General features: G+C 46.0%; 1 protein-coding gene across 1 annotated transcript in view; it reads right to left on the minus strand.

The window, feature by feature from the left end:
• Nucleotides 1-1193: 1193 nt before the first annotated feature.
• CRB2 (crumbs cell polarity complex component 2) overlaps nt 1194-14307 on the minus strand; it is a 49089-nt gene continuing 35975 nt past the window's right edge. The window contains exons 7-13 of the mRNA XM_054997253.1: nt 11217-12158; nt 9926-10479; nt 7914-8079; nt 6322-7189; nt 5249-5365; nt 4568-4694; nt 1194-1660 (exon numbers count right to left, since the gene is read on the minus strand). Of these exons, the coding sequence (XP_054853228.1) occupies nt 1433-1660; nt 4568-4694; nt 5249-5365; nt 6322-7189; nt 7914-8079; nt 9926-10479; nt 11217-12158 (3002 nt within the window). The 3' untranslated portion in view covers nt 1194-1432. The remainder of the gene's footprint in view (nt 1661-4567; nt 4695-5248; nt 5366-6321; nt 7190-7913; nt 8080-9925; nt 10480-11216; nt 12159-14307) is intronic.

Raw genomic sequence — 14307 nt, forward strand, 5'->3', positions numbered from 1 at the left:
TCCCAAGGCCTGGGACCAGCACTGCTGTATGCCATTTGTCTGTTGCTCAGCCTTTCCATGGAATACTCCCCTTGGTGTCCCTCTGCTTCTGGGTCAGTCAGTGTTGTCACAGTACAGAAGCACCAGGCATGCCAGTTCTCTTTGCCTGCTGCTTGGGCAGCAAGGATAGCCCAATGAGCTTTCCTGTGGGAAGCTCCATAAACGTCTACAATGCTCTGCTATTTGGGGTGACTCACAGCCACCCCTGCAGTAGCTGGTGCTCAGATCAGCCGCTCCATCGGTGGCAGCTTGATCACATTCCACATCTCTACTCGTGCCCCATCCTTCTCCTGGCGGCTCGGACTGTAGGTCCCTTGAGTGGCCCTCCTCTTCTTCATGGCAATGACTGAGATGCCAAAGATGGTGATGAGAACAGCAGCTCCTGCCGCTCCCACTGCTCCCACCAATGAGGAGTTGCTGAGTTGGGCCCATGCTGATCGCTGTGGTGGAACAAGATGTTACTGACCTCATGTAGAGACCCTGCAATATATGTGCAGTTCTTTCCAGGTCCCTCATGCCCAGGTAGCCAAATGAGTGGCTCGAATTGTACCATTAAGATTGTTGGCAGCACAGCATGGTGGCTGTCCGCATGCCTCATTCTCAGATAGAAAGACCCTATGTGGCTCATCTCACTAACCAGAACAGAAAAACCAACAACTCTCTCCACTTCTAACCTTGGCTGTTATTGAACCCGCCTCCTTTAAAAGGCCCCAACCTTCTTCCTGGAGTTGAGAGAGCCCCTGCAGCTTTCCTCCCCCAGTATCCAGGGGAGCAGGAGCTTTTGGCAATAAGAACTGAACTACTCAGGCCCCCTAAGCCAAAGATTCTGTTTCATGCATCCTAGCAGATACCTGTGGGGAATGTTGTAGTAGTCCACTCCAAACCGTGAATTCATTATACATGTTGACCGGACCGGTACAAATTATTTCAGGTAGTCCCATCCCTTGAGTCATGTCTGGCAAGGGAGGCAGGATCAGCAGTGCTGTTGCTGTTAAGGTGATTTGAGGTGGGTAGTCTGGGGAAGGCTCTACCCCTTAGTGCAATCAGCCAAAGGCAGCATAAAGTTCTGCCTTCTCATTTTTATGCTCCTTCAGGTGAGGGAAGGCATCTGCCAGATTCATTGTCAAGTGACTGAAGATGAGCCTTAGAAGATGCCAAGTCATCGCTGTCTCTGGAAGGGTGGACTAGGGAGTCGGGAGCTGCTGGGGCTCCATGTGTGCAGCAGACTAAGCGCCCTTCCAGCCCAGACACTTGTGTGTTTGCGCCTCCACTGTGCTCAGTGGCCCTTAAGGAGCTTGGAGTGGGAGGTCAGTGAGCAGCCCAAAAGTCTGGGAACGAGCCCAGGATCTTGGCAAGCCTTGCAAAGGCACTGTCTTGCCTTGGCAGGGCAATCTTATATTAAACGCTCCTCTGGAGGCACCTTTAGAACACTGTCCATCTCCAGGCGGGCTCCTGCCACCTCCTGTTGGCTTGGACTGTAGGTCCCTTCTGACTGGCGCCTCTTCCGGGCCGTGAGAATCATGAGAACGAGGATAATAATAAGGAGTAACAAGCAACCGCAGGCTACCGGGACTGCTACTTCAATTAATGGGAATGGGGAGAATGCACCAGGAGTCCCCCTCTGCAAGAGAAATTAACGGAGAAACAATGAGTCTTGGAAGGGAAGACTACAGTTAGCACGTGAGGAGCAGAGGGCTACATGCTGCCCCCCCATGTAAATGTTAAAAGAAGTCAAAGGAATGGGCACGACTGAGCCTGAAGCCTTTTGCAAGAGAAGTAGCAGGAAAGTGTGTGTTTTTTTTTTTAAAAAAGGGCTTCATGTAGAGAGTACCAGAAGAATATGCAAGTTAAGCTCTCTGCTCCCTGCCAAATCAGTTCTTCCTGCCACTTCTCACACATGCACGCGCACACACAACTCACTAGGAACTTGCAGCTCTGATCTGTGTGAGTGCACATGCAGCCCTCAGCAGCAGTCATAGGCATAAGCACAACAATGGGAGGGATGGTGTACTCCAGGCCCTGCAGAGACAAGGTGCCAGAATAACGGGGATCCAGAAATATCCTAACTATCACTGACATGTATGTCAAAGATTTTACCTAGTTTCCCATTGATGTCATGTGATGTAGAGGGCATCAGGAAACTTCACATGGGTCATCAGAGACCTTGCAAGGGAAATAAATTCTAATCTCACAGCATGTAAACATGCAAATTCCTGCTCCTCCCCTCAGAATGACTATATGTTTAGCAGTGGCACTTACCTACAGAAGCTTTCTTGCTGCACTATGAGAAAAGACCACAAACTCCAGCTTACTTACAAGAGCAGAATTGGGGACATGAGATTAGCATAAGCTTTACTAAAAACAGCTGTGCCCAGGCTCAGCAGCTAATATATCCGACAGCTACCTTCCCAGCAAGAAACAGGCATGGAGTGATTTATAAGCAGGTAATTGGGTGGATTCCAAGCTCCAAATCCTTGCAATTGGCTGTATCGGAGAAGGTGTGCTAGTGGAGCAGAGTCCATCTGTATTACAGAGCAGTTTTATATAAGCACCTGCTACACACTGGAGTGGGACAAACAGATTCTAGCTTAAATCCTTCCCATGCTACTGTTAACTACAACACATAGGAAGAGAATAGCAAACTCACCATGTTTTTTGCCATCTCCTTTATGTAGCAGTAAGAAGTTGGACAGTGAGCATCCCATGTACTCCTAGAAGCTATATCAGACTGGAGGATGTTGCCCTTAACTGAGAGACATGGGGGTATACTGTACAGAATCAGACCCTGTTGACTACAGAAGTTAGTTGTGGCCCTGACACCAGAGAAATGACATGGAAGAGGCTGTGGCACAAACTGTCTAGCAGCATGTCAGTGAGAAGGGGTCAGCACCAAGAAGGAGGGAGGGCATGCAAAAGAAGTGGATCTGTCCTACACGGGGGAGTTGTGCAACAGCAACAGCAGTGAGCCTGGCTCCCCTGCACAGATGACTCAGTGTTAGGCAGTTTCATGCATTCAAGGTTAGTACATTCCCAAGCAGGCACCTCCTCAGGTAACTATTCCATGTACCAAAACAAAACCCCCAAAAAAGCATCTCTATAAGACTACACTTCCACCACCATTCCTCTGTCTAGTACACCACCACTATGTTGATTGGTAAGATCCTGGTGGCACTGAATTTATAAACTTAGTGCCATATTCATCGTATTCATCGTGTGTGTGTGTGTGTCACATTCTATATATAATTCAAGCAGCTTAGTTACTGGGCTACATGGATGAAAGCATAGAAGTTATGGGGGTGCTGGGGGTCTTCTATGCCAATATAATGTAAGGGTTAGTGGGTCAAACAGTAGAAACCCTGGTCTGAATCCCCACTCTGCCATGGATGCTTGCTGGTTGGCCAGTTACACACTCCCAGCCTCACCCACCTCACAGAAATGTTACAAAGATAAAAAGAGAAGGGGAGAATGTTGTAAGTCACTTCTGGGTCCCTGCTGGGGAGAAAGGGGGGTATAAATGATGTAAAGAAAATAATTAACTAGATAGCTCTGAGATGCTGGTATCTTCTACACAGGTTACTTGCCCTTAAGTATAGTGCGTTTTGGAAATGCATTTTCCCCTGCTTCTTCATAGCAGTCTAGTGTATTTGTGCACTTCTAGGTGTTTCCTGGCTTTTCTTTCTCAAACCTGCTTTGCTCCAGTTTTGGGGAAAATCCCAGTAAAGCTGGTATGGTTGCTGGGTGGTGGTGGTGGATTTTCCCACTCATATGGTGGCCATTTTCCCTGACCCCATGGCAGCCATTTCCTCCCCTTGCGAACACGAGTCTTTTAATTTTTTTTAAGCAGCACTAGAATATAGTTATATCAATATACTATTGTAACATTTGATGTAGCAGGTTTTCTGAATTCCCAGGTTTCATTTTTTAAAAAGAAAGTCCCTTCCCTTCTCTTACACAGATATTAGGGGAAAGGCATATCTTTGTAAGGGAAGGGATTTGAAACTTGATTTGTTATAAATGAAAGCGGGGGATTCAAAGAACCTGCTACACCTATCATTACAATGGTATATTGATATAATTATATTCTAGTGCCGCTTTTTTAAAAATTGCAAAAGCCCTGTTAGTCCAGGGGAGGGGGGTGGCCACTTCCAGCAGATTGGGGCAGGGCAACTGCGGGGAAGTCTGCCGTGTGGAAGCCCCATTGCCACTTTGCTTAATCTGCAGCTACACCAGAAACAAGGAAACCACAAAATCTCATCCCTTTGTGGAAGATACCACTGTCTCTTTTGTTGCCTAACCTATCTTGTTTTAAGGGTAAAAAGGAGAGAGGCGAACCATGTATGCGTGCGCTCCATGGAGAAAAGGATGAGATTGTGTTTATTTCGTTCAGAATTTGGAGGGGGGATTGCATAGTACAGCCTTGCTGGGTCTAAATTCTATTAGGCCTTGAAAAGTTTTAAATCAGTTCTTTGCCGTAATGGTTTCTGAGTCAAACCCTACAAACAAAACAAAAGGCAATAGCCTGACTTACATCAACATCACAACGGTCTCCTGTGTAGCTGGCACTGCACAGACATCGGTATCGGTTTACTGAATCCTGGCAGGTCCCCCCATTTTGGCAGGGATTTGGGTCACATTCATTGATGTTAATCTGGCATCTGAAAAGGAGACAAGGGCAGCAATCATTAAAGTTGTACACTGCTGTATGCTGTATGCTGTAGTAGGGTGCGATATAAATATAGTAAATAAATTAATAACCTAAATTGCAATAACAATTGGGGGACAGAGAGGGGCTGGGAAGGGCTCATTTTTGCCTAACTTGGGGGGGGGGTTGCACTCTCAGCTGGAGCAGTGAATCTAGTTTAAAATAATGATGTAATACAATAGGTATAAGAGTCACCTAGGTGGGTAAGTCAGTTTACTAATTTCTGTCTGTTCCTACCTGAGATATCCAGCCCTCAAGGGACCAGCAGCTAACGATTACCTGGACTCATTGAGAGCTCTGTTTGGGGAGTGCTGTTTTGAGAGGCCAGGCCTAAAATTTGAATGCACTGAGTGTATGTCGGGAGGGACTAAGTAAGTGCATGCACTACCTCAAGGCCATAACAAGTTAGTCATTAGAAGGCATAGTTTGCTAAGAGGTCAAAGGTCTCCTGGGCTCTCTTGAACACTTATGAAGCCTGCAATGGGTACCAGGGAATGCCAGTCATACTTTCTGCCAGCATAGCCAGGCTTGCAGGTGCAGTTGGCTCCCCAAGGCCCACTTGTACATTTGCCGCCATTCAGACAGGTGAAGTTCTTGCCACATTGCTCGGGTGGGAATGGCCACCTGGTTCAAAAAAGAGATGGGGGGGGGATCAGTTATAAAGAGAGAAGTTCAGTTGTTACATGGTGCTCAGCATAAAGTCTTAGCTTGGAGCATCACAGAAGGCACGGACGAACATCCACCCACCCACCTCACAGGGTGTTTTGTTGTGGGGATAACAATAGCATACTTTGTAAACCGTTCTGAGTGGGCATTAATTTGTCCTGAAGGGCAGTGTATAAATCGAATGTTATTATTATTATTATTATTATCTTATCATGATGGGCTGTCTCTTCACTAGAATTCCTGCTTCCATATCTTCTCTCCCACACAGCCATTTGTCAAGCATTCTTATATCCATAAGGAGTGTTGCTTACAAATTCGATGCTGAATTCTATATAGCACCTTTCCAGCTTTCAAAATTATTTTGGTCCTCCTTGCGGAAGACTGATAACATTGGTCACGAATATCCATCCCCATTTGCAAGATAATGGATGACACAGTGTTTACCATGCAGTAAAGTTTGGGGTGGGGGGATGTACCACAGGAACCTGATTTTTGTATATGAAGTTCTAAGGAGGAGCTATTCTGTTCTTAAATATATGCGAAGATAAAAAGAAACAAAGATGAATAATGCCTGCCATCTTCTCATAACCCATGTTTCCTTCCTTCCCTCTATCACTTTTTCTTTTTTCTTTCCAGTTAGAAAATGTTTCTTGGGTTTGTATTTGCACACAGGTGTCAGGATGCTGCACCTGCTGCTTGCACACTGAAGGGGAAAAAACCAGTCTGAGTCCTGGGTTCAGGAACAGAGGGGAATGGCTTGTTTGCAGAGGTTGTGGCCAAGAAAGTAGAAAATAAAGTGGAGCCCCTTGTAGCTCTCATTCTAAGTCATATCAACTCTCAAACACATGGAACACACATAGCCAAGCTTTGAGACTTCCAGCACAAGCCCTGTTCTCTCCCCAGAGGATACTTACTCGCAGTGAGGGCCTATAAATTGTGGTAGACACTTGCAGGTATAGCTGTAGACCCCATCTATGCATGTCCCTCCATTCTGGCACTGGTGTCGAATGCAGTCATCAACATTGATGTGGCAGCGCTTCCCAATATAGCCCTTGTCACACTCACATTGGAAATCTGCCACTTCATCTACACACTTCCCATGAATACAGGGACTGGACTTGCAGTCATCAATGTTGGCCTCGCAGAACATCCCCTCCCACCCAGCATTGCAAGCACAGTGGAAAGCATTGAACAGGTCCTGGCAAGAGCCCGCATGGAGGCATGGGCTAGAGGCACATGTGTCCACTCCCTTGCAGCCCAGAATGGGTGCCCTGTTGCTCAGTTGCAGGAACTGCTCTGGTTGTGGATATGAGGTGTGGGCAGCCAGTGGCAGAAAAACACCCCCTATGTCAGTATGTCCAAGACAGCCAGTGAAATTTTCAGCTACAATGATAATTGCATTGCTTTTTATGAAGTCTAGGCTCCCAGCATGCCCCTGTAGCGTTGTGTTCATGGATCCAGCCAAATGGAGGTGCCATCTTGATGAAATTGCTGAGGGCTCTTCCATAGACAGTACAAGCATATGCCAGGAGCCGTCAGAGATGGACATCTCACTGAGAAAATTCACACCCTCAATGCCATTCCCACTCCTGATCTCTACCAGCAGGGAGGAGTTCTGTACAGCCACCAAGAGAGAATCCACCTCATGCACAGCCTGCAGCAAGATAGCATCTTTATCCCGTGTTCTGAAGTCCAGGCGGAGGCTGTGAAGGGCTCTAGTTATAGATGCGTTGGCAGTGAATTCAATTGCATTGTGGCCGTAAAATGAGGCACTGGACAGACCTGGGAGGAAACAGTCAGATAACTCAGTAAGATATCTCAAAGTCCATTTAGAAGGCACCCAGTGCCAGGCCCCTACGTTAGCCACAATGTCTCTTGGAAGCTAAGAGTCTTGCTATTTATATACTGCTCTTCTGGACAGGTTAGTGCCCACTCAGAGCAGTGAACAAAGTCAATATTATCCCCACAATACAGATGAAGAGCAGGGTGTGGGGGGAGGAGTGGCTTACCCAAGGGGCACCTGGTGACTTCATGGCAGAAGTGAGATTCGAACAAGTGAAGTGCTGCATCGCAGCTCAGTTACCACTGTGCTACACCAGCTCCAAGTGGATTTTCCAAATGGGACCAATGCTTGCTATCTCTGTATGATGGTCTATCCAATTAATAACTTTCAGGTTGCAAATGAATGGCTATTAAACTCAGATTAGATACCCTTTAAAGTGTGTGTGTGTATTTAAAATGTTTATACATTCATCTTTCTCCTAATCAACTGGGACTTCGATCGTTCTCTTGTGTTCACTATTGGTATTTTAACATTTGAATCTATATGGACAGAACAAAGATTATTATCTACACTAGTAATTGTACCAGGTGGAGAGAAGCTTATAAAATAAAGTGCAGCAAGTGGATATGGCATATATTGCTTCACATCCAGTCCCATGCACAAGAAGCCAGCTCTAATGTAGCCTAATCATCAGCCATCTGAGATTCCTGGAACAGTGCTTACAGATGTAGCCAGAAGGGACGTCCACACAGGTTGTGGCTTGAGAACACGGCTCACTTTCGCACCAAACTCTTTCCTCACAGCTCTTCCCAGTGAAGTTGGCAGGGCAGCTGCAGTTAAAGTCATTCCAGGTGACAGCACAATGACCACCATTGAAACATGGCTCAGGCTGTGAAAGATAAGAGATTGTTTTCAGGCAAGGAGGTGCTCATTTTCTCATTGCGCTGATGAGATGGAGGAGACATGCAACTGAGCACTGCTGTGGGTAAGAAGATGGGCAGATTTAAAGAATGAGAGATGGGGAACATTTGTTTCCATTGGATTATGAAGGATGAGTAGCATGCCAGTTTTAACTTCTAACCCTGAGTAGGACCCTACCTTCTGTTGTGTTCTGGAGGCATCTGTCTGGCTTCTGCTACTCTCCATCTTCTAGCACTTACTCAAGAGCCTTCAGGGGGGTGTCAGTTTGAGAGTGGCAGGGGCTAAAAGGACACCCACTATAGAAGAGAGAAAGAGACACTGCACTCTCTTCATCTACTGGCATTTGTATATACTTCAGAATCTATTGGGACTGGCTTTGGAGTATAGAGTGTCTTGGATTGGGTAAGATCATAGAAGCAGAGAGAGTTACTCTCACCTGGGGAAGAGTTTCTGTTCTCATAACCAGGAGTGCTGTCGAAACTAGCACACAGAACCCAAATCATTGCAAGAGAAATACACAGCAAGGGTCTGTCTATAAATAACCTCCTTCCTTTTAAAACATAAAACAGATCATGCTGATTATAAAGCTGCTGTTCTTCCTCTTTCGTAGAAATGGCCTGCCAGGGACAGAACCCCAGGGATGGGGAGCAACAAGGTCCCAGAACTCTGAATGTATTTTAGAGGGTTTAGAATGGCATCAAATGCACTTCCACACCCCCTCAAGACTGCAGAAGTGCCATTATTCCAGAAGGCTAAAACTCCAACAACACAGGTTGTAAAGCATGCAGGAGACATTCTTCCTACAGAAGATGTTCTTCTGGAGGGAATTCAAGGAGGCAAAATGCTGCATGGAAGCAGGGCCCATGAACACATGCTGGATGTAGGCATAGGACGATCTATACTCCACCTCATAGGATTAGTGTTGCCAGTCCTGCCGCCTGCTCCTTCGGTAGCATAGGGAGGAAGAACACAGCAAGGAAATGCTGATAACATGCAATCTTATCAATTAATCAGCATTGACCATTGTACCAAGCTAAGGCAGAAGGAATCAAGGGAAGCCACTGAATCCCAGAATTCCCACAGAACCTCCTTTTGTCATCTACATGTTAGCAACTGCACAGTCCTTTCATCTGACAAACTGAGTCTTGTTGCCTCATACTCATCCATATGTGCCAGATAAAAGAGGAGGTAAGAAATTGAGTTTCCAGAAACTCTCCTGGATTTCACTTTGTCAATAGCTATTGCCACTCATTGAAAAATCATCTATTGCAGAGAGTTCTTTCACAGAATGCTACAAAATGTCTGAAAAAACAATCAAGACAGCCTCTTTCTAGCCAGTAGTAAGTCATTAAAGAAAAAATATTCACACAAACCCAGGGTCATCCAGAAGAATTTATTAGAACAAAAACCCCTGCTTCTTAACACAATGCTTCATTAATCAATGGAATTTGTTGGCCACTAACTTGGTTGAGTCTTCATAAGGGACAGATAGCTCCATGGCTACTACTTAGAGTAAGCAGATGTTGAAAATAGTACATTTCCAATTACCAGATCCTGGGGCAAGCAATAGGAGATAGCTGCCATGAGCAGATTTTGAAGAGGCAGCATAGGAATCAACAAAATACTTAGGTAGTCATCTTGCCCTGTTTGTGTGCTTCTCTTGCGTATTGTTTGGAAAAGACAGTGTTGAGCTAGATGGACCTCTGGCCTGATACGCATGGCCAATTTTCCCATTCTTGTGCTCAAAGAGGAGTGCCCACCATATTCATAACAGTGCCCAGGTACACAAAGACAGTCTTTTGTACTTTCCTTACCTTGCATGTATCATCTGAGATGCATCCCAGGACAATGTTAGTAGTTTGTACCATATAAATTTCTTCTGGCCTGTCATGTTTAGAGGAGAAGAACTGCATCTGATGGTGGTTGAGTTGGACATCCTGAAGACAACCTTTAAAATACCCTCCCCAGAGAGAAACACTGCCTTCATCCAGGAGTCCACCCACATGAATCTCAGCCCCAGCTGTTAGTGGAGTCACTGTCAGAGGTCCCAGGTCTTCCTCTCTGTTTAAAAAGCTTGCGTGAACTATACCTTTGTGGAAGGAAAGCATTACAAAATGTCTTCTCCCATCAGCCAGGTTTCCAGAGAGGCTGATGGGAGCAGCAGATGATGCTTTTACCTGAAGCTTCCCATCCATCAGGTAAACTGCAAGGAAAGTTTCAGTCCCATTGCTAATTTGAAATACCAAACCAACAGGCTTCAAAGTCCGGATGAAAAATGAAAGATTAAAGTTTGCCCCTAGGCTGTTGCTAATTGCAAAGGTAGCAAAGCTTGGAGAGTTTTCTAAGCCAAAAGTTGCTGTCGGAGACTCTAGGAGAAAGAAAGAGAGTAATGAATGCCAATTCCAAGTTATGGCCAAGGCAACCAAACTTCTGCTCATCATCCCTCTGTTTGTTTTGGGAATGACTCTTGTTCTGAGGAACAAAGGGACGTACCTGTGGAAGACCACAGAGACTGGCAACAAATCAGATGCCAGCTCACCCATCCCCCTCTAAAGGACTATAATTTGCTCTATAGGCAGCCACTTTCCCTTCAGCATTGGAGGATGGCATCTAAGAGTAGCAACACTCAAGGACATTTGTTCCCTCAGTCTTTCTTTACCTATAACGAGGGAGGGCCAAAGTAACCAATGTAATTGGCTGGAACATTTCAAGACCAAGCATGTCTTGTGGTGAAAGCCCCTGAAATGGTGACTGAGGGACTCTGGAGCTGTGCAGAGAACAATAGTCACCTCCCCAGAAGTTCTCGCTTGTAATAACAACAACAAAAACAACAACATTTGATTTATATACCGCCCTTCAGAACAACTTAATGCCCACTCAGAATAGTTTACAAAGTATGTCATCATTATCCCCACACCCTGTGAGGTGGGTGGGGCTGAGAGCTCCAGAGAACTGTGACTAGCCCAAGGTCACCCAGCTGGCTTCAAGTGGAGGAGTGGGGAATCAAACCCGGCTCTCCAGATTAGAGTCCAGCGCTCTTAACCACTACACCAAACCTACTCACTCTCCTTTCAAAGGACTGACATGCTCTAGCTCGTTACTCACCAAAAGAACACATATGGCCTTCATAAGGCCGAGGACAGTTACAGTAGAAGTCTGTCCAGAGGTCAATGCACTGGCCACCGTGTGAACAGGGCTGGGAGTGGCACCACTCTGTCCTATTGCAACCCAGCTGGACTCCAGAGGATTGTAATCCAATCACCTCCTGCGGTAAGACAACCCTAGAATCAATGTACAGATCTTCCAGGCATCCAATGAAACTCTGCATAGGGTTAGTCACTATCTTCTCATCAGTTCCTCCAATGTATATTTCTGAGGTGGGCAGCAAGAAATTTGAGAATGGCTCTGCAAGGGGATAGCTCTGCCAACAGACACTTGCATGGCAGTCTTCATGCCACAGCCTAAGTTCGAGAGAATCTTGCAATCGGACTTCAACATTGTGCCAGTGACTATCATCCACTCGTGGTGCCTCCAGGATGAGAGAGGACACAGCATCTTGCATCATCAATGTTAGCCGCACAAGGCCACCTGAAAGCTCCAGCAACAGGTGCTCTGCTGTGTGACCTCGGTAGAAGATGATTGCATCAGGGAGGGTGGTTCGGAACCGGAGGGCCACAACAAATAGATATCGCTCTGAGGTATAACTTGAGCTTTTGTTGTCTGCTGACATGTTGATGAAAAGATAGGTGCTTGAGGAGAAGGAGAAGGTTGTTGATGTGGAGCACGTGGAGCCATAAAAACCAGGCTGGCACTGGCAGAGGTGTCCATGGGTTTCAGACTGGTAGGTAGGGACACATAAGGCTTCATTTTGGCAACGGTGGGCCTGACATCCAGTGAGCTCCACAGAACAGTTCTTCCCACCCCAAACAATGCCACCTTGATCAGGGATGCAGTGGCAGATGTAATCAGCAATGCCATCTTCACAGACACCTCCATTCTCACAGGGATGATCTTCACATTCATTGATCTCTATGGCACATTCCACACCTAGTACACAGAGATGGAAGGGGCGTGATAGCAGAAGTCAGTTGCTGAGACAATACAGTTGATTTCAGTGGGATTCCCCCCCCCCCCCACACACACACACACAGGGCTTTGCTGCAAACTAGCTGAAAGTCTGCTGGTCTAGGTTCCACTGGACCCCAGAAACACAAAGGGAAGCTAAAGACAAGTGGTGTCTTTATAACTTAAGTGCTTGTAGATTGCCCCTCCAAATTTCTAACACAGGTTTGTGCTAATCTTCAAAGACAGCTGCATTGATAAACCAAGTCTGGATTATTCAGGCTAACAGCATTATATCCTGCCCCAAAACAACCAGTCCTGTGGAGGAATCACAGCACAAAAGTGATGTGAAATATTTGCTCAAGGGTGGAATTTCTTCTGGAAAGTCCAGTATGCAAACTGGGTGCAAGCAATTGCCCTCTTGGCAATGTCAATACAATGCTATAGCAGTCTCATCAGAAAGTGTTACTGTGCTGAGATCTGCAGTTTTGCTACAGCAGCCTTGGAAAAAAGGAGAGGCATGAGAATGCATGTGGCCACAAAGATAAAGGTACATTTGGGGCAGATCAACTTTTAGTCTGATGTACTGGTATTAATGGGATGGGAGAGAAGGGTTCCTTTCACAATCACTTCCATAACTTTTGACAAATGTCAGCTTTTTAGAGCACAGTGCCCAGGACTGCAGAAGTTCACTTACTACAGAGGAATAGCAATATGAATTGAAGGTTGTTGTGGATTTTCCAGGCTGTATTGCCGTGGTCTTGGCATTGTAGTTCCTGACGTTTCACCAGCAGCTGTGACTGGCATCTTCAGAGATCTCTCAGTGTCAAACTTCAGTGGACACCTGAGAGATCTGTGTCTTTCGGTGCTACACCTCTGAAGATGCCAGTGACAGCTGCTGGCGAAATGTCAGGAACCACAATGCCAAGACCACGGCGATACAGCCCGGAAAATCCACAACAACCATCGTTCTCCGGCCGTGAAAGCCTTCGACAATATAGCAATATGAATTGTTGTGACAGGAAACAAATATTTGGGATATTGCTCAGCTAGTGGCCTTCCAAACCTATACTGAATGCAGATAAAAAGTGGGTCAAGAGGGGGAATGGTTGTTAGTTACTTGCCATTTCCATACAGCCAAGCAGATTTTTTTGCTGTTACCCGACCCCGGAATGGAGCAAGATGGGACTCTGGGACATGTCTTTCTAGCCCCAGTGAAGCCTCTTCCTTACACCTGCTTATCAGGGCCAACCTGCTTGCCCTTTACAATTTGTTTGGGTTCTGGAACGTTACCTACGGGGCATAAACATTGTGTCAAACAGTAAATTAGTCCTAAGGAGAGCATGCAACTCCATGTTTGTTGGATAACTAAGTTCTGAGCTCTTCCTCTGAGAAGCTGGCTGTTTTGATTCCTGCCTTGTTGGTTTGGTGTAGGCAGAGAAGGCCAAGTTACTACTGTGGGTGATGCAAAGTCTTCAGTGGACACATGAAGCAGCCAGAAGACCTGGAATGGAAGTGGAAAACAGGGTGGCCAACTCTAGACTGGAAAATTCCTGGAGATTGGGGGGAGAGTCTGGGAAGGGTAGAGTTTGATGGGTGGAGGCAGCTCGGCAGGAATGTAATGCCACAGAGCCCACCCTCCAAAACTGTCATTCATAAGAAGCGACCAAGAATTCTTCAGTGGTAGGCCTGCACATGTGCAGTCTCATGTGGGACTGCACAGAAGAACAACGATGAACTCATTTTCTCCTGGGGAACTGATCCCCATTATCTGGAGATTAATTGTAATTCCAGGAGTTGGAGGAGCAGCTCTTCAAAGAATTAGAACCATCAATACCCTCATTATCAGGATTAGTACAATTTGCAGAGGCCTAAAAGTTCTAGCCATCATCACATTCCCTCTTATTCTACTAAGAGGGCTAGTTCTGTTTCCCTGGATCTGCCTTGTCCAGTTTCTTGCATTATCACATGTTCTCTTTCCCGACCCCACAGTCTCCACAACTGCTTTCTTGCCTGTTTCAGCCTTCCCTTATTTATATCTAATTCACTTTTCAGACAAAAATGATTGCCAAAGCAGCTTACTGTTAATACGTGTTCTAAAACAGTCACTTCTCATTTAGGTGAGACACTGGAA

This window comes from Eublepharis macularius, chromosome 14, assembly GCF_028583425.1.
Source record: "Eublepharis macularius isolate TG4126 chromosome 14, MPM_Emac_v1.0, whole genome shotgun sequence".
Taxonomy (NCBI): domain Eukaryota; kingdom Metazoa; phylum Chordata; class Lepidosauria; order Squamata; family Eublepharidae; genus Eublepharis; species Eublepharis macularius.